General features: G+C 53.3%; 3 protein-coding genes across 3 annotated transcripts; all 3 read right to left on the bottom strand.

Moving 5' to 3' along the window:
- Positions 1-1,339: 1,339 nt before the first annotated feature.
- Positions 1,340-3,256, bottom strand: J4E93_006220 (uncharacterized protein; the record flags this gene model as incomplete). Its single annotated transcript, XM_049344138.1, has 1 exon — positions 1,340-3,256. One exon carries the CDS (start codon positions 3,254-3,256, stop codon positions 1,340-1,342), a length of 1,917 nt encoding a protein of 638 aa, XP_049198573.1.
- A 2,706-nt stretch (positions 3,257-5,962) lies between these two features.
- Positions 5,963-7,171, bottom strand: J4E93_006219 (uncharacterized protein; the record flags this gene model as incomplete). Its single annotated transcript, XM_049344137.1, has 2 exons — positions 5,963-6,894; positions 6,946-7,171. The coding sequence occupies 2 exons, from the start codon at positions 7,169-7,171 to the stop codon at positions 5,963-5,965; spliced, it is 1,158 nt and encodes a 385-aa protein (XP_049198572.1).
- An 8,691-nt stretch (positions 7,172-15,862) lies between these two features.
- On the bottom strand, positions 15,863-17,783 carry J4E93_006218 (uncharacterized protein; the record flags this gene model as incomplete). Its single annotated transcript, XM_049344136.1, has 2 exons — positions 15,863-17,076; positions 17,135-17,783. 2 exons carry the CDS (start codon positions 17,781-17,783, stop codon positions 15,863-15,865), a joined length of 1,863 nt encoding a protein of 620 aa, XP_049198571.1.
- Positions 17,784-18,591: the final 808 nt, after the last annotated feature.

The following is an 18,591-nucleotide window of genomic DNA, read 5'->3' as shown; positions in this document are numbered from 1 at the left end:
CCCAAGTGGATACTACGGCTTATGCTCGCGCGCTATGACTGGCCGGACAGTGACGGCAGCGAGGAAAACGTCAGGCCTCGGCGTAATGCCTGGGCTAATCGACGCGTGCGGCCGCGAACCTTCAACTTCGGGGTTGGTGATGTGGGCTGGTGCATCCACTTGCTGCATGTTTTATTTTTTCTCGCCGGAACATCGTAAGCAGGCTTGTCTTCGCCGGTCAAGCTTCATTTACACAGAAGATGTGCAGGACTTATTGGCTTCTTGTTCTATACCGGGTATTGAAACAATTGTCGCCTTTGATCAAAGGGCACCAGCAGGGGGATCCATCGTGTCGTGGCTTAGGGCTAGGTGCCTACCATGGATCATTGGCAATTGGCACAGACCAGACATGATGACGCCTGTGCTCATGTTACGGAACTACTTACGGCACGGCGGTGCGGAGATCAGTGCACGAGGAGGGGCTTATGTGGAACGCTCAGTCTCTTCTTCACACTCTTTGCATTTGGTCATTTAGATTCATCCATTTCATTCATTACTAGCTCATCTGCTCGACGCATTTCATCCCTTCAGAAAGGACCAGCTGATCTATCCAAGTGTACAGGCTCTCGTTCGAACGATCGTTCTCGCCAATATCACCCGTCCAGCCGATCCAACCTTTCGGACTAAAATCGATATCGAAGCCGATGCCGCCGATAGACAAGAGATTAGGTATCAGTCGTTCACGCTTCGATACAGTCGTTGAGATTCGTGAAGACTCCATACCAAGGGACGCCGATATCCCACACACACTTCGTAACGTTCATCATGTCCGTCGTGATAGAAGAAGAAGACATGAACACAAGGAAACAAGAAGCCGCACCATGTCGTGGGCTGAAAAAGAGAGGACGTTGTAGACAAGCAAAAGTGCCGGAATACACAAAAGAGCTGGGAAGACTGGGGTAGTTGTCTGGACACCCTTCCGGTGCTAAGGTGTGTCAGACTGAACTACACTTGGCCCCGCCCTCCCACACTCGAATTACTGAAGTTGTTCGAAGACACATGTAGCCACATGCCATGTCCAAGAACTAAAGGCCAAGAACATAGACAAGAAGCTAAGGTGCGAAGGTCTGCCGACCCCGCCGGAGGTACACACCATCGACGGCGAAAGGCTGTCGGTGAAGAAGGTGGAAGCTGGTATAGACAAACAAAGGAAATGCTTTTCAGGGAAGCAGGAGTAAGTAAGCCCGTGGGCCAAATGGCAAGTATATGCAATGACGGCGTTTGAGGCCGTCGGTCGTAACGCCGATGATGCAGTCATGCTCAAGTGCAATGATGAAGCAGAAGACAAGACCATCGAGCTCTAAGATCGGTACAGGTATGCTGAGTCGCGAGGTGTTCCGGCAAAACGCTCCTCGAACGATGCTGGCGGCTCGAAGCTATGAGAAACATTCGCTCGAGGGAAGGTATTGCTCGATCGACCAACGAACGGTGAGCCCAAGCGGACGGTACCTTTGTTCTGGGCCTCCATTGGCACGGCAGGGGATGTTGGTGCCGGGCTAGGCATAGCAGAACCGCTTTGTGCGAAAGGGTTCAACCCTAACGGGTCGTTGATCAACGGCAGTCGTCGGGCACCTTCCATCATGTCACCCAAGCTGAAGCCACGGCTTCTTACGCGACGATGACTCGATTCAGCTGGAGCTCCAAAGATCTCGTTGACGAAGCTGTCTCCGCGGTTTCGCGCCCTATCTTCGAAGCTGTTATGGAGCGCCCGACGCTTGAAGACTCTTGACTTGGGTCGCGGCGCATGCAGTTGGAAAGGTGAGCCAAGACGTGGGGTGTGGCCAGCAGACGACGGCGCATGCCATGTTCGAGCATTGCTCTGGTTCGTGTTGCTGTTGCTTGACTCGTTCCTGGCACGGAAGGGTGAGCCTAGCATGTTGCCTAGTCCGAGGCCGATATGAAGCGATTGTGACTTCTGGTGAGCAGAAGAACGCGCGCTCGACCATGTTCGGGGTGCCGGTCGTGGTGTGATATCGTTGGCAAGCTGCGACAGTGGGTTGCCCAACTGCATCGACGTAGCAGTGCTTGTGGCCAGCGACAAGTTCATGTCTCTTGTGGAAAAGGAAGTAGAGCCTTGCGAGAATGGCGAAGACAGCGGCTGCTGCTGTGGTTGTTGTTGCTGTTGACGCGGTTGTGGCTCGGGCTCAGGTGGAGGAGAGGATTGCAGCGGCGAGGGCGATCGACGAAGCATACGCTGATAGTGTGCAGAGAGCGACGGCTTCTGTTTGGCCAAGTCTCGTAAGCGCTTGCGGCATTGCTTCTCACTGGGGTAGCGCATAGTGGACTTGATCGGCCTAGCTACAGGTGTGTTGGTGCCACTCCTGATCGGCCTCATTGTACCTGGTGTACCGGCAAGGAAACCGTGTTGTGGGGTCGCGTTGGGAGCACCAGCGCGAGAAGACTTCGGACCCTTCCATGTCTTGCGAGCCATTCTCGCTACACGATGGCATACTCCATTCGGTGGTGTAGTGCTCGGAAGGGCTTTGAAGGGTGTCACTGTAGGGTCCTGCAGGTACTTCATATAAGTCATCCACAAGTGGTGATCCATCTCCTCGCTGAAGGTGGCTCGCAACTTCAGCTTTGTTGCAGAGCGAGACTGTTGGGTACCCATCGAAGGTGAGCTTGGTCGTTGGGCTTTGTTTGTGGGCGGGTAGAAGGTGAAAGGGTCTGATGATTCATCTTCGGGGCTTGTGCAGCTGCCGCCTCTGGACATGAAGGAGCCAATGCTATCGCAGGACGAGACGGATGAGTCTGAGAAGCCCGACGATGAGGTGGGTCTGCTAGATGTTTCACTCTGGCTGACATGTGGGACGTCGGACCAGTCCTGAGTTCCCTCGTAGTGGCTGATTGTTCGCACTTGGGCAGCGGGAGTCTTGGGTGGGGAAAGCATACGAGGGAAGCTGAACCCTGGAGACAAGAATGCGTCGTTCTGAGGTAGTGAGTAGGGTGGTAGCAGGTTGGAGGTTTCCGACATGACTTCGGGAGCCTCAATTGTAGGGATGGGTCGTTGGTCCATGACAGCGTCCATGTCGTCGTTGTTCATGACGAGGGTGGCACGGCGGCGACGCACCTTGAGCACCTGTCGGGGCGGCGGCGGCGGTTGCATCTGCTCTAGTTGCGGCTCTGGCTCGGGAGTCTGTGGAGCCGGGCCGTCACGGTAATGGAACATGAAGTTCCTGGGTAGGGTAGTAGATAGGTTGGGGCGTTCGGCGTCCATGTTGCTGACGTTCCGATGTCGTGTTTCAGGATACGATTGTCTTTGACCACAACAACAGGTCGACTTCAAAGACACTGCAAGGAGGAACGGCAGTTAAAACACGACAAACGATCAATGCATCCGGTCTGAGGGTGTTCCGGTTGCTGTCGATGTGGCTTGATTATGCAGGGCGGTGGTGATAGGTCTCGGGACCCAGCAGGCAGGTGTTTGGTACTCTGCGAACGCGACTGTGCGGCTGCAGGTTGGTTACACGTGCAAGCAGGACGGCTGCGCCTTGATAAAGCGGGCGTACTGTCGCAAGATGTCGCGCACTATCGGAAGTAGTGGCAACGAGCGTTTTCAGTGTCGCAGAAGCTCTGTCGACACGAAGAATGCGCGAGTGCTCTTGTCGGCGACGATGGCGCGTAGCTTCACGTCGCGACAAACAGCTGTCAACGGGCGGATGCGCGATTAGCAATAGTCGAAGACGATGCGCAAAGGTCCAAAGATGCGTCAGAGAACGCGTGAATTATCGTGAAGGGTGGCGATGGCGGGTGTTGGCGAAATATGGGAGTCGTGGGTCGCGATGAGAGGAGCGGGAGCGTGGGCGGAAGCGGATTGGACACCTGATACCGCGTCCAAGGAAAGCGCAAGCGAAAGACAAGATTCGTAAAAGACGTAAGGAAACGGTCGTCAGGGAGTCGCGTGGAGCGCACGGGAGTGCGACGAGCGAGAGTCGGCTCGGGATTATCGTGAAAGTCGTGATGGTGAAGGTGATGTGCGGTGAGGTTCGCAAAAGTCGGCTGACGGTTGCTGCCCGGCTAGTGCGAGACAGCGGACGGGCTTAGGCCAAGATCGTCGATAGAACCTCTGCAAACCCACCAAGTGCCCCGAGCCCCATACAAAATCAAACACTCCGCATCCAACACTTTGCGCAATTTGCTCGCATGAGGCGTGATGCGATGCTCTGCGTCTTTTTGCATCGCATTCCGACTCTTGTCATCCCACGCACCACGTGAAGCTGTTGTCGCAGACGGTCGATTGCGAAACTGACGCGTCTCGACGCGCTCACTCTCCCAGCCTAACCGCTTTCGAGGCACCATGGCCCGTGCAATCATACCTTGATCGTGGCGCATCCTTTCGACGGCCCCTGCATAGAGTCCTTGTTTTTCTGCAAGCACGAACACCTGTCACGACTTTTCATCCAGTCGCCCGCTGCCAACATGCTGCAAGCTTGCAAGCGGGTTCGCGGCATGCATAACGGTCCCTCCCCGTTGTCTTTTGCTTTTCCCTCCCCGCTCCATCTCATCCACTTCTTCTGCCGCTTCGTCGACATGAATGAGTGACGGCGAGCAGATTCCTGCCACCTGTGCACTACGCACACGGCTAAGGCACACTGGAGACCCCAATTCGCTACGACTCCAACCCTCTTCTCCACAGTGGAGCCATGGCCATTGCTTTACAACACAACAACAACGCGAGTCATTACTACCTCGCTGTACCACGTACTGTAGTCAATGCTTTAGCCATCAGCTCCATTCGTTTGGCTAGAGTAGTCCCAGTGAACACCTGTCTTTCATCCATCCAAATTTCCCCTCCTGCTGGCATACACATCTGCATAGACGTTAACAAGCGCGACCCTTTTTTGCGCCCCAGCCCGTCCTTCAGGACTTGGAGTGCCGAAACGTTGTGCTTCACGCGCTTGACTGCGAAAAGGGTCTGGATCGGCAGCTCATCACACCCACCAATATCTGGCTGTCCCGAAATGCACGTGTCTCGCTCGATTTGGAAGTCCAGTCGACCAGCCGTCTTGGGCTTCGAGTTTTCATTGGTTGACTTTCGCTGGCTTTAACACTGCCGAGCACCATGAGGGTCTTAGAGTGGATTCGAGCCGCTCAACACAGCACGAGGCCTATAACGCAGCCCGTTCCAGGAATACCAGTGGCTGTACTATGGGCATTAAATACCTTCGATAGTCAGTAGTGCGGGGGCTTCTTGTTCTCGTGAACAGCTTCGAAGCCCACGCTCGCTTCCAGCAGATCAGGCGATCATCGAAAATGTATTAGCTCATCGGGTAATGAGGACACACTTCGCGACGCGCACAACACACCTATCAGTGCCAGACGCTCTGCTGCTGACGCGCCTTTGTAGGACTCCTGGCGCTCACGAATATGATACGCATTACCCGAGAAACTGGCAACGTAGGCTGCGTTTGAGAAGATATCAAAATGAGTTCCAGGAGCAGGCAGTGCAATCTCCGTGTTGCTTAACGAGACGCACAGATCGCAATCAGTTGTCTGGGTCACATATTATAAGTATACAAGCAAGACTGTGTTGCAGCTCATCGCCTTTGTACATACGAGAAGGTTTCCCGCGGATTGATCCTCAGGAAATGCCATACATAAGAATGTAGCGTTCTCTAGCTTGATATCGAATATATCAATGTTATAGTGATACCCCCCGTCGATGATATGCGTGCTTGGTGTGGTCTCTATACCAATCGTTGTCAAGATTGTCTTATTAATCATCATGCTTGGGTCTATTCTCTTCCACACATAGACATCAATCAAAGAGGGCAACTCTGAAACAAGGACATGATAGAGTGCATGGTAATATCTCAATTCTATCCAAACATACAAAAAATCCCCTATAGTAGAAATCTAAACTATCTCATCATCTAGTGTTACATTGCTCCTCCACCTTCTATCCATCTAGTACATCTTGCGTCTACAAACCGAGACCAGAGTTGAAAGCATCAGCAGCAGCCTGGCCTGTAAGGCCCGAAGCGGCAGCGGCAGCATCATCGCAGGTGCTGACCGCCGCAGCGTCTACATCGCACTTGTTGGACATCTGGGAGCAGATGAACTGGGAGATGATGTCAATCTTCTGAGCTGAGCCGTGGTTGAAAGTGGCGAGATCAGTGGGCTCGAAGGCCTCCTCCTGGCGGCCGTCGGAAGGAAGACCAAAGGTGATGGTAGGGTCGCAGCCGCCGAAGGAGGCGGCACCGCCGGCAGAAGCAGCGTTACCGGCAGCAGCGTTGTTGCCAGCGGCGGCGTTGTTACCAGAAGCAGCGCTGTTGCCAGCGGCAGCGTTACCAGCAGCGGCGTTGTTGTTGCCGGCATTGGCATTGTTGTTGGCGTTACCGACGTTGGCAGCAGCGTTGTCGGTAGCGTTACCAGCGGCGGCAGTGCTGTTGCCAGCGGCAGCTCCACTGACACCAGCGACCGCAGCGGCGATCTCATCTTCAGTGAGGTCATCGACACGAAGGTTCTGGGTGTTGATGCATCCCGCATCATCGTTCTCGTCGTCGCAAGTGTTGCCGGCACCGGTTGGGTCGCCGATCTCGCCAGGGGCGAAAGTCGAAGCCTCGTTGGCCATCAATGGGTCTCCACCGACAGCGGCAATCTGGCGAGCAAGCTCTTCAGCGATCTGCTTGTTGAGCTCTGCAGCTCCCTCGCTGGCAGGATCCTGGTGCTGCTGGAGCGCAGCGATCTCAGGGTTGACGGCCTGGATAGACTCGCAGGGAACGGAAGCAAGGCCGACAGAGCCAGTGTTTCGTTCCAGAGCACGGTAGATGAGAGCCATGGTCATACCCTCGACATCACCAGCCTCCTTGGCATTGGTGAAGGCCTGGTCAGCTACGGCTTGCTGGAGGCAGTCTACAGATGATTAGCTTGATGAAGATGCGTAATGAATCCCAGTCGACTTACCGGCATCAGCGATGTCTCCAGCACCATCAGCGGCGGCAGCAGCTCCGAGGAGGGCAAAGACACCATCCTGAATGTCGTCGGGGTTGTTCTGGAACAGCAGATCGTTGACGGCGATGATGACGTTGCGGTGAGCGTGTTCCTGGGGAACCTCACGCTTGGTCTTGAGGGTAGCCGGGCGGGCAGCCGCGGCACCGATGAGGGTAAGAGCAATGAGAGAGTTCTTCATGATGAATATCGATATCGTTCCTTGCGGTCGTAATCGTAAAAAATAAACAAGAATAGGGTCTAAGTAGGGTATATAGCGAAAGTGGACCGGCCTATCGATTCTCCAGGAACGATGAAAAGAAGGTAATAGAATGAACGACTCGAAGGACGATGAATGAAAGACTTGCTGAGATGGATGCTGATGATGCTCTTCCATGCAGCGCAAGGCATTGTGCCTTATATACAGCCTGAGTCCTACCCGTCATGCTATGCAGTTCTTCGCTTCAAGCGCTCGCTGCCTGACAGGTGTCAAGCCTCCGTAGCGGGAGCCGCCATATCTGCCCGTGCATCGAGACGAGACTGCATGATGGTCACCCCTGGATAGAAGGTGAAGACCCTTCCGAAGTGGTTGCCGTGCAGCCTCGCGATCGTGGCGATGGCTCGCTAACCTTGTGAGGCGCGGAGGGCCGTTGAGTGGATCCGCGCTAAGAGGTTCGGGAAGCCTGGATGAGACGTTGGCGAATCTTCGGAACGCGGTTTGCTTCATCCACCCCATCAACAACGTCGCTGCCTGGAGATCACGGTATATGTGTGTGAAGTTATCGCGCGTAAGTTACCAGTGTATTTTTTGCGTCTCAAGACTTGCTTCAGCGCGACGTCGCGCCCTCGCTTGCCTTCAGAACGCGCGCATCGAGGGAAGGAGCGCGAAGGTACTGAGATGGACGCGAACTAGCTGAATCACGTTCGCACAGGAGTGCTACATGCAGTTGTCATGATAGAGCATTCACGTACGGACTCTAGCTCCCACTTTCGCCCCGCGACACCTTCGAATCGGCTCCTCCCATCCGAACCACAATCCGACGACCGGAAGGACAGACAGGGAAGGAATCTCGGTACACAAGAGCCATGACACTACCGTATATTCATTCGATGGCACAGAGCACGAGTACGCTGTACGGATAACTTTCGGGTTCGACCTACCCGCTGTCCCCAATGATCCAGACGTATAGAATGCCAAGACGCACACCGCGTGTATCAGAACTACGATCCTTCATGAAGAGAGTCGATATTAACCGAGATCGCCCAGCTGAAGCCCGAAATCTATCACGATGCTATGCGTGCGATGTTCGGGATTTCATGTTTCCGACGAGCGACCGATAACCCACGTGTATAGAACAACGCCACACCCATATGCCTTGGATGTTAGGGTAGCCTGGCTATGTTTTCATTGCGTCATGGGCAATCTCCCGTCTGTTTTGTTATGAGACATCTCTGATAGTATCCGGACGTCTTACATTCTCGCAACGTCGTGCGTCTCAGATGACCCAACCCCCAGGCAACATGATCTACCCCAGGGTGCAGCCACAGCTTGAATCTCACAGCGCTTCCGAATCACTGTGGCTCCATCATAGTAAGTCTGAGGCTGTATATTCGGAAGAAGGATACCAACTCTCGGGAGTGTTCCTGCTCGACACACCAAATTCTGCCTTGTCTTTGCCAGTCAACGCGTACCCACATTAAAATCGCTCCATCTCTTGGCTGTAGCCGTCTTTGTTGGAAGAGTAGTAGGAGCGGCTAATCTCTTCATCTATTCAGATTATCGTCACATCCGTTCAGTGTCGCATCCTCCGTTCCACCGCGCCCATCCTCCAAAAGACCCACACACACTCGAGACGAGCCGTGTTCAGCCTGGTGCCACACGACCATCAGACACCTCTGTAGCTCACATCTTTCCCCTCTATCTCGCTAGGGGGCCGCGACGAAGTCATGGCCAAGAAGAAGGCGCTTGTCATCTCGGGTCCGATGGATGCTAAACACGTCGGGGGTGTAAATGTACTAGGCGGAAGCGGTGCCAGCCTTAACGATTACTTCCACACCGCAGCGATCGTACCGGATGAGAGACCCTCACATACCTTTGTTGCTACTGGGAAGACTGAAGTACCGAGAAGAGCAGACACTGTGGGCGGCACACTTCGACGATCAAGCGTCTCCCTAGGCAGGAGTCTCTCCAAACTGAGGCGCAACTCTTCCTCGCATCACACTGAAACAACGCAAGTCGGTGACAAACACAGTGAGATGAACAGTCAGTTAGGGAGATCAGGCAGTACAAGCAGGCCTTTAAGAAAGCAGTCGAGCATATCACGACTACGGCAGAGGGTCGGACTAGACCACGAACTGTACGATGCAGCGCCGAAGTCGAAGCCACCCACTCCCGAACCCCGTTTTCTGCCAGAACTGGTATTCCAAGATGATCTGCAACTACGAGATACCAGGGCCCTAGCGCGTCTCACTACGACCTCTTCCATTTACTCAACTCCAGATCCTGGTCCTCCTCAGACAACGATCGTACGCAAACAAGTGCCTTTCATGACGCAGCGACGGCCTTCGCCTCTCGACATCCAACCCTCAAAGACAAGCGTGCAGCCACCCGCGAGAACCAAACGCGTAGATTCGGGCACCGCGATTGACCTCAAGCATATACCAGTGCAAGAGCGACCAATTCCTTTCAAAGAGATCATGGCGGTTCCCACCCTTGATGAGCGCATGGCGATGTACAAGAAGACGCGCGAGTATTGGGCGCATGCAGAGCATGGGCTGGTAGAATGGACCGCACGCGCTGCGGGACCGAAAGCGCCTATCACACGGTGGTGAAGGTGCAAGTCTCTTTATCTGTTCCCTTTGAGTTTGTATTTTGCGTCTCCCTTTCCATATGATACCCCATCCACAGTCGGCCATTGCATTCATAGTTTGTGTTCCGCGCTGGTCGCTCTGTTGCGCTTTCGTCCGTAGTTCGCTAGACACTTTCAAACAATTTTGTGCGATTATCATAACGCCAGACACGTATGTAGCTTTCTGAAGTCTGGATCGACCCGAAACAGTGTTGAAATGCAACATCCGATGAAATTTATCCGCACTTTCATCCTATTGAAGACAAAAACGGTTAGCGCCAGCTACATCCATGGACGCAGTGGCCACTCTCCGATAGCAGTAGCTCTCCACCTTGTGGGTACTCAGTCCTTACCACACCATCGTTTCCATCGCGAAATATATTGTGCCTGGTATCGCGCATCCCGAGCAGTCGTGTGTCTTGATCTAAATGTCACGGACTTCCAGGGACCTTCCAGCCTGCGCGGCATCTGCATCTGCAATCGAGGACTTCCCATTGGACCCTCTAGGTCTGTATACCGGAACGATCCACTGCATCCGCAAATGTTTAAACTTTGTCTGGTAGCGAAGAGAATGCTCGCCAGGTAGACACCGATATTGGTTATGAAGAGATTTCGCGATTTAGAGGGCTTCCTCATGCGAAAGCCTATGCTGACAAAACCCAATACCCCAATGCACGAGCAGCCCAACCCCAAAAGTCGATATTGTGTTTAGCTAACGATAGGAAGAAAGGTGAGTAATCAGGGCTGGCGACGGTGGCACTCAAGCTTACATGTTCTAGCATCCCATTCTTTCACGACAATGCAATTCTTGAGCAGGCTCAAACCGAAGCCGAAAGGTCCGCATAGGCTCGGGGGTCTTAGCCCAGAGATCCTGGGCATGATCATGGAACACATCTGTGCGAAAGATGTTCGCAGCCTTGTCAACCTTTGCCTAGTTTCGCGCGGGCTCTACGTCTTTGTCGTATCCTATCTGTACCGCGAGATCAAGATCGACATCGGGCGAGCATCTCATGCTCGACTACTACAGCGCTTAGCGGGGCCTAACTGTCGCCTGGCGAAGAAGATAAGAATTCTGGGCATCACTGACACCGAGAGAGATGTGACGATACGATGGGATAGTCTAGCTATCCTGTTCACGAGGCTTAAGAATCTACGGGAGTTTGACTGGAACGGCCCTATAGCAATGCCCTACTTTCTCCTTGAGATAATAGCTTCTCAACACCCTCAAACTCATCTGAACATCACCGTCTGGAAATCCTTCCCTAGGCACAGGTCCAACGTGGGCCGTTTGAACGGCCACGTCCTAGCTCACCGGATTGGTCTTCAAATAAACACATTCATCTATCGCTACGATGGTGTCCGGAGACTTACCACCGGCTTCAAGGAGAACGTAGTTGCGTGGTTGGCGAGGAAACACACGCTAACGACGCTGGCTATCTTCAACGAGGATCCAGAGGACATCGAGGCTCTTCCACAGAGGCTAGATTTATTTCGCAACAGCAGCTTTCCTTGTATCAGCCAGTTATCTCTTCATACTACCATTTTCACCTGCCATGAGCTGCAGCTGTGGGCTTCGAGAGGGAAATGGGACCGTCTTTCTCTCCTACACTTGCACAATATACACCAGCTTCGTACGTACCTTTGTTTTCAGCTACAAACTTGCTCATGTACTAATCCAAATGTGCAGGGTACTTCATCGGCCGGGCCCCTCGGCTTGAGCACCTCAGTTTCCACTTCGACTATCGCATAGACACAGTAGATGAAGAGGCCAAGCTATTCAAACTGTTGAGAGCCAATCCTCTGCCTCATCTACTTCATGTGGGCTATAGCGACCAAGCACAGCTTACTCTGCAACCTCTCCCACATCTCCGTCGCGTGATTCCTTTTGTCATTCTGGCATCAAATCCTAAGCTCATGCGGTTGCACTTGACCCGAGAGCTTGATTGCCCACGTGGAGCCAGGAAGCTACACACGCCAACTGCGGAAGAACTATTCAGGGTTCGGATGATCTGCCCTGATCTCTGGGTGTTGAAACTCAACGTCGATCTATCCCTGACAACGTTAGAGTCTGCGGCTGTTTTCGAAGAGCTTTCTCAGTTCAATAACCCAATTGTACTGGTATTGTACTTGCGATTACAGTACTACCACTCAAAACGCTACGGAAAATTTTGCAGGATGTGCAAAACGCTCTTCGACACCGTAGTGAAACAGCGCAGAGAGCTAGGTCTCCCGTGTCAAAAGCCTTTCCAAATGAGCTTCTTCGCTATGAGAATAGATGGAGATTCTGGAGCAGAATGGGTCCAGTCTGATTGCACATTTCAACTCACTGACTCTGGAGGGTCGTTCCAATGCGGACACATCCCTGACAAAAGAAAGCAGCTGGACTTGCTGTCAATGGAGGAGCTCAGAGATAAGAGCAAGAGTCAGCCGCTGCTGCAGCAGATGCGAGATCCCAAGGGGTACAGGAAAGAGATACAGAGACGCGAAAGACGCAAGTATATAGAGTGTGGCTTCGCTGAAGACTTTACTTTGTACAATCTTTGGGCATAGCTGGTCTGGATTCGGCTGATTCGTCGCTTGCTCGAACGAAAGGAGGAGATTTGGAGGAAGAGCTTGCGGCTTTTACTACACCCATTGACCTTCGTTGAGTTATCTTATGCGATTCGAAATGCTAAGGACGGAGATTAGGGGAAGCATACGGTGAGAGCGATGTAACATTCATCGTTTCTTGCTGCCTAAGCGCTATCAAATCTTAACAAGTCGATAGTCACTCTGATAATGTATACTCCTGCCTTAGTATTTTAGACAATCCTAGTTTACATGTGGATATGACCCACCATGCGAACGAACAAGGTCAGTATTATTTTAGTGAATGCGTGAGGCGTTTGTGTGAGTCCTTCACAAGCAAATTGCGACATGGTATCAGGCAGACACGAAGCTTTGACCCTCTAACAAACGGCGTACGGATACCTTCATGTACCACCGGAGAGCTTTAATCTTACTAGTACCCCCAGTCGACTTCTACTCCAAAGCCCCACCATGAAGCTCGGAAGGTCAAGAAACGCTCGACAGCCGATGCAAGCGCGACTTCTCGAGCGACAAACTAACGAGATTCTCGACCTCATTCTCTCCGAAGTACGTCTCCAAAGTACACAGGATCTTCTCAGCATCTGCTTGGTGTCGCGACAGTTTTACGTTCTCACCATCCCTCACCTATACCGAAACATCATCCTTGACCTCAGCCGAGCTTCACATCTGCGTTTGCTCCGAAGGCTCGAACGGCCGGATTCTCATGCGTTAAAGACAATTCGCCACCTTCGTGTGGTATGTGCGGATGACAAGCAAGTCGACCATCTGGATAAGGTCCGAAGAGCTTTTGACGGGTTGGTGAATCTGGAAACGTTCAATTGGTGTAGTTCAATGAACATGCCAGTCTCCATGCTCGACGCGTTGCACACACGTTTAAGTGGAGCACGATTGATTATCACATATTGGCGAGAACCAAAGGAGAATCCGGAATTGGGCGCTCAACCGCTGCGGATGCCATATTTGTCTATTATGGATACTGCTGCATCTATGATCACTAGTATGAGCATCATTTTATACGAAATCGATGAACACCAAGGTACATTTTGGGCGGGATTCCGGAGAAGTCTTGTTGGCATGGTTGTCAAAAGTACCGCGCTTACGTACCTCCGTATCGTCGCGAAGAGCATAGGCGACAACCGTTGTACGACTATATCGCAGTTCATGGGCGCACGTACATTGCCGAAACTGGATACTTTAGTTCTAAATGTACACGACTCTCCCATCTTTTCGTATGATGAGCTACAACATTGGGGTGCTCGAGGTGGCTGGGAGGACCTCACCTTCCTCAGCTTGTATCACATCCAGTCGCTTATACCCTTTGTCGGACGAGCGCCAGAGTTGGAGAGTCTAACCTTCCTCCCTCGCGACGGCGAGGATGCCACAGAGCTTGAGTCGCGTCTCAACGACTTCGAAGGCCCTTCTAAATTCCCATCACTCCGCCAAGTCAAAGTCCGGTCTCCCTGGGACAACGGTCTTCCTGATCAATACGCTGGCCAAGTTGTACCTTGGTACTTGCTTACGCTACTGCCATTGGATCAGCTCACAGGCCTGAATATTACACGGCCTTGGGAGGTCGAAGACATCTCTAGTGTTCCACAAGCACAGGATATTCGAAAAATCCGAATGTCGTGTCCTAATCTGGAGGCATTAGAAATAGACATCTGGCTACCCTACAGGTCGGACTCTGGCTTACTATGGCCGGCAGACGTTATTAGGGAGTTGTCGGCGTTCGACAAAGCTGTTCAATTAGTAATTTATCCAAGAGGGTGCCACCCGACTTCCGAAGCTCGACTACTAAGAGCAGTGCGCAAAAGGCGTTTCGAGTTTCGGTGTTCAACCGAAATGGCGTGGTGCTTCTGGAAGGAGTGCCGACGCCGGAGGGTACTTCACAAAATTCCTTTCTCGGTTAAGTTGATACACTCGTTGCGTTACGAATCAGAGGAAGCGGAAGCGACCAAAGTTCTGGATATCAACCATCTTGTTGAGATTCGTAAATGCTTTCTGGGTGTTTACTGTTGTCTCTACCGGTATTCTTACAGTACTGTCAACAGGTTAAGCCTTGACAGGATGAGCATAGCAGATCTAGAAGAAAAGACGAAGTCGCGATGGAAGTGCTTGTGGGGAGATCAGGCACTGTACAAGCGAGAAATTCGGCTTCGTAACAACCTTGTTACAGCAGCACCAGGAGGCTACGAGAATGATACCATGCTCTACGACATCTTGATGCAATCGACCGTCGAATGAATTGGAAAATAGCGGGGAGTGCGACATACCTTCGAGCATATGTTTTTCGGAGCAAAGCTCAAGTGATTTGCGCATTGGCCTGAATACATGTTTGCTCAACGTTGCCATATCGACTAGTATAGTGAGACATGCCGGCGTAGACAAGACACAAAGAACAAGACAAGAACAATGCAAAATTTAAGCATCTTGACATGATGAATGGAGGAACAACAAGAAATGTCTCGTGCACTGAAACAATCGAACCAACAAACTAACTCACATCAAGCAGCATCGAGAATGTATGTGTTAATCACGCCTCCCAGAACGATCGACATCCGTACTGTAGCGACTATTCGACATAACGACGCATTGCCCTAAAAGACCCAACAATGTGCTACATCCTCGTCTCAACCTGTTCCTCCCACCAACCCCACACATGCGCCCACATCCTTCGCACCCGATACACACAGTGCAGCCACGCCGCGCTACACAGTCTAGACCCAAACCAGTGCCCCTCACGAATGAAGCGACGACAAATCAGCGATGGAGGAATCTGTGAGAGGTGTGAGGACAGACGGAGTAGTCTGAGTGTGCTGCCGAGGAAGAGCTTGGTGGACAGCCTAGAGGGTATCGAGAGTAGGAAGCGGAGGTTGAGTTGTGCGATGCAGGGATGGCCTGTAGATACGACGGATGGTGAGAGTGTGAGAGACGAGGAGGATGGCGAGGATACAGGGGTGGTGGAAGCGAGGCATGAGGATGGTGAGCGTGGGCGAAAGAGGAGCTTGGCGCTTTCCATGCAAGGGAAGAGCGATGCGAACCCCGGCTGTAGTGCTCCGGAGCCACCCACGAAGAGGACAAGGAAAAGACGCGCAATCACAAAACGACGATAGAAGACACGATTCAAGAGTAAAAAGCATACCATTGCACCAACTACCGACCCAAAACCCACATGCAAGTATAGACTATCCAAAAAGACAGGGAAGGGGGGTATACAAGAATAGTGCAAGCAAGGAGTCCAACAAAGAAAGTCTCATGACTGGTACTCCTCACCCACAAATGTATATATGACTGCTCATCCCCATTCAATCGATTCCTCATCATCCCTCATCTCTCATTGCTTTCCCAACATTAAGTCGTTGATCCATCCGTCGTATCCAAAGGAGCCAAGCACGCCGTTCTAGAAGTACTTACATGAAATTGTCAGTTTAACAAGGAGGACGTCGCGAGTTGTACTAAGCGTTCTCCTGGTTCTGCTGTGGCTGGTTGGCGCCGAAGAGACCGCCGAACCAACTCGCGCGGTTGGCGGCCTTGCGGGCCTTTGAGGCCTCCTCTTCGTTCTGGACGAGGCGAAGAGGTCGCATGCCTTTACCAGTCATAGGGCCGGTGGTCTCACTGCGTGGCAGCTTTTGCTGTGGTGGGGATGGTGTGTCGACGTGGCTTGCTGAGGACGACTCTGTCCGTGTGTCCACCTCTTTGTCTTCGGGGATGGGGCCTTGACCGGAAGGCGCCCTCGAGATGACTGGCGGACCGAAGAAAGAGTTGCGAGGCGAGACCATGCCAGGCGATGTTGGGTTGCTTGTGAGTCCCGGTATCTCCGAAGTTGAGCGACGGTGGTGGTGGCTGCCGCTTGGGTGTCGGCCTGACGTACTTCGCGTCAAAGGAATAGAAGGAGCAGTGGCTGGATCCTCATGGGCACTCGTCTGGTTGGGCGCGGCGGGAGGTCCCATCATGGACAAGGGGCGTGGCTTGCGGTTTCCGCCCATGGCAACAGACTTTGCGCGCTGGAGGAATCCTTGTGGCTGATCGCTGTCTTGGGGAGGCGGCGGTGGTAGCTCCTTGTTTTTGTTGGGGCCTCCGGAGCCTTCGTTCTCGACATCGTTTCCTAGGACCGATTCGAAGCCCTGGTGTGTGAGCAGGCGACCGATGATCTTGTTGATGTAGAGGGTAAGAGCCTGGTTCTGCGCCTTCATGCTGCTGAGCTCAGTTTCGAGCTTGCGAACGACTTCGGCATCGCCTTCCTCGGCGGACTGAAGCTCGTCAGCCAGACTGGTTGAAGGGCCGCTACGAGATGGTGCGCGGTCTTCGGTGTTGGACGTCTCGCGCAGGAAGTCGCCGCGGCTCAAATCTCCGTTGAGCGTCTTCTCTCCAAGCAGAAGCTGGAAGCTTTCGTTGTCTTCCATGAGTCTGGCGTTGGTCATACGCGTTTCGAGCAGTTGCTTCTCTAGTTCGCGCATGCGTCCGCCGCCAGCATTCTCTACCTCCAACACCTTGACCTGATATTCGGCGAGCTCAAGACGCAAATCTTCGATAATCTTGTCCTTTTGGTGAATGAGCTTGGAGTTGTTTCGCGAGTCGCTGCGCTTGACCGAGTTGGGTGGGGCGAAGGATGCAACGTTCTCAAGGTTCTGGGAGGAGTTGGTGCGGGATGGGTTGTTGCGGAAGCTTGCTGCGGGCCGTGTTAGTATCTACATGACTCCTACGTTGGTCCAATAAGTGTGACTTACAGGTTCGGGACAGGTGCTGCTCCTCTTCAGCTTCGCCAGTGGGCATGTTCTTGTTCGCCATGGTCTCCTTGAGGCGCTGGATGGTATTCTGCATTTCTTCCTCCCTCGACTGCGTCTCCTCCTTCTCCTTGATGATCTGCGCACGTTCGGCCTCGTAGATGCCCTCGAGCTCGCGGTGTTGGCGTGTCAGCTCGCGCTTGACGTTCTCCAACGACTCGACCTTCTCTTCTTCCTCGTGGGCACGTTCTTCGAGCTTGGCCTGCTCGGTGAGAGCATCGTCGAGGCGAGCATTGAGGATCTCAACCTGCTTCTGTCGCTCCTCTGCCTCGCTCTCTGCCTTTTGCAGGCGTTCCTTGAGATCTTGGAGGAGAGCAGCCTGCTCGTCTCGGGCGTCGTTATCGGCAGCATCGGCCTGTGAGGTGCTCAGATTCGAGGGTGCGGCGGGCTTCTTGACAGCCGCGCGCGCTGAGACTGGCGTGCCATTGGCGCCTCCACGGACAGAGCGTGTTCTCGACACTGGGGCGGTGCCGTTGGTAGTGGGCGTCGAGGAGCGGGGAGTGCGGTTGGCAGCTCCAGGGGACGACGAGGTCCTGGTGTTGACTTCGCGACGCGGGGTGCCCGGCGGCTTGGTTGCTGCGGCGGCCGACATGGTGTTTGAGTGTTTTCTTTGTCAAAGGTAAAGGTGTCCCAGAGACTCGGGGTTGACAACGTCGCTCAAACAGGCGGCGGTTGCACACGAGGTCCGGTTCTGGGGCGATCAGCGAGCGAATGCGCCTCGGGATGTGCTGATCACTGGGGCTGTGCGTGCGGCTGATTGACGTGAGAGCGGACCCGTTCAGCTGCAATGTTGTGAAGCTTGTTCTGCGACACACCACGTCTACGAGTGCAAAACGTGGAGTAAGGAGACAGGCAGCGTTGGACCAGTAGTCCAGACGGGTTCCCACCGTTAGAGTTGGCCCATAATCTCCGCTACCACGCCTTCCCTGCCCTGCATTAGCCCGAGATTGCTCGCACGTGACAGAGCCGTTCTCCGGGAAACGACTCCCTACCTGGGTAACTTGTAGAACGCCACAGTCAGCCACGCTCTACTGCACTCATCGCGCTCGGTACCACCTGGTTTCAGGTTCATTGGAGTACTCTGGTCCAGCAATCAGCGAAATCCCGCGATATCACCAGCCACACGTGGCGAAGTCGGCTCGGGTGGTTGCCACGCCTGCCCAGGTCTTCTCACGAGACCCTCATCCACGTTCATTCCACGCACGCATCGGGCACGTGACTATCCGCCAAGTCAATCATGAGAATCTATACGCTGGAGAAGCTCGTTACTCAACCTCCTCTCGATTCAATTGCTCGGACGGCTTGGCCGCAAGCCAGCGTACAGAATCTCAAGGCTAGGCCGTGTAGCATCTTGACTTTAAGGGCTGTCAGAGCAGGTGTGACAAGTACTAGCTTCCAAA

The sequence above is a fragment of the Alternaria ventricosa genome (assembly GCF_023758065.1).
Source record: "Alternaria ventricosa strain BMP 2768 chromosome Unknown scaffold_10, whole genome shotgun sequence".
In the NCBI taxonomy this organism is placed as follows: Eukaryota; Fungi; Ascomycota; class Dothideomycetes; order Pleosporales; family Pleosporaceae; genus Alternaria; species Alternaria ventricosa.
The sequence above is the reverse complement of the archived record's forward strand: the minus strand, read 5'-3'. Positions and strand labels throughout refer to the sequence as shown.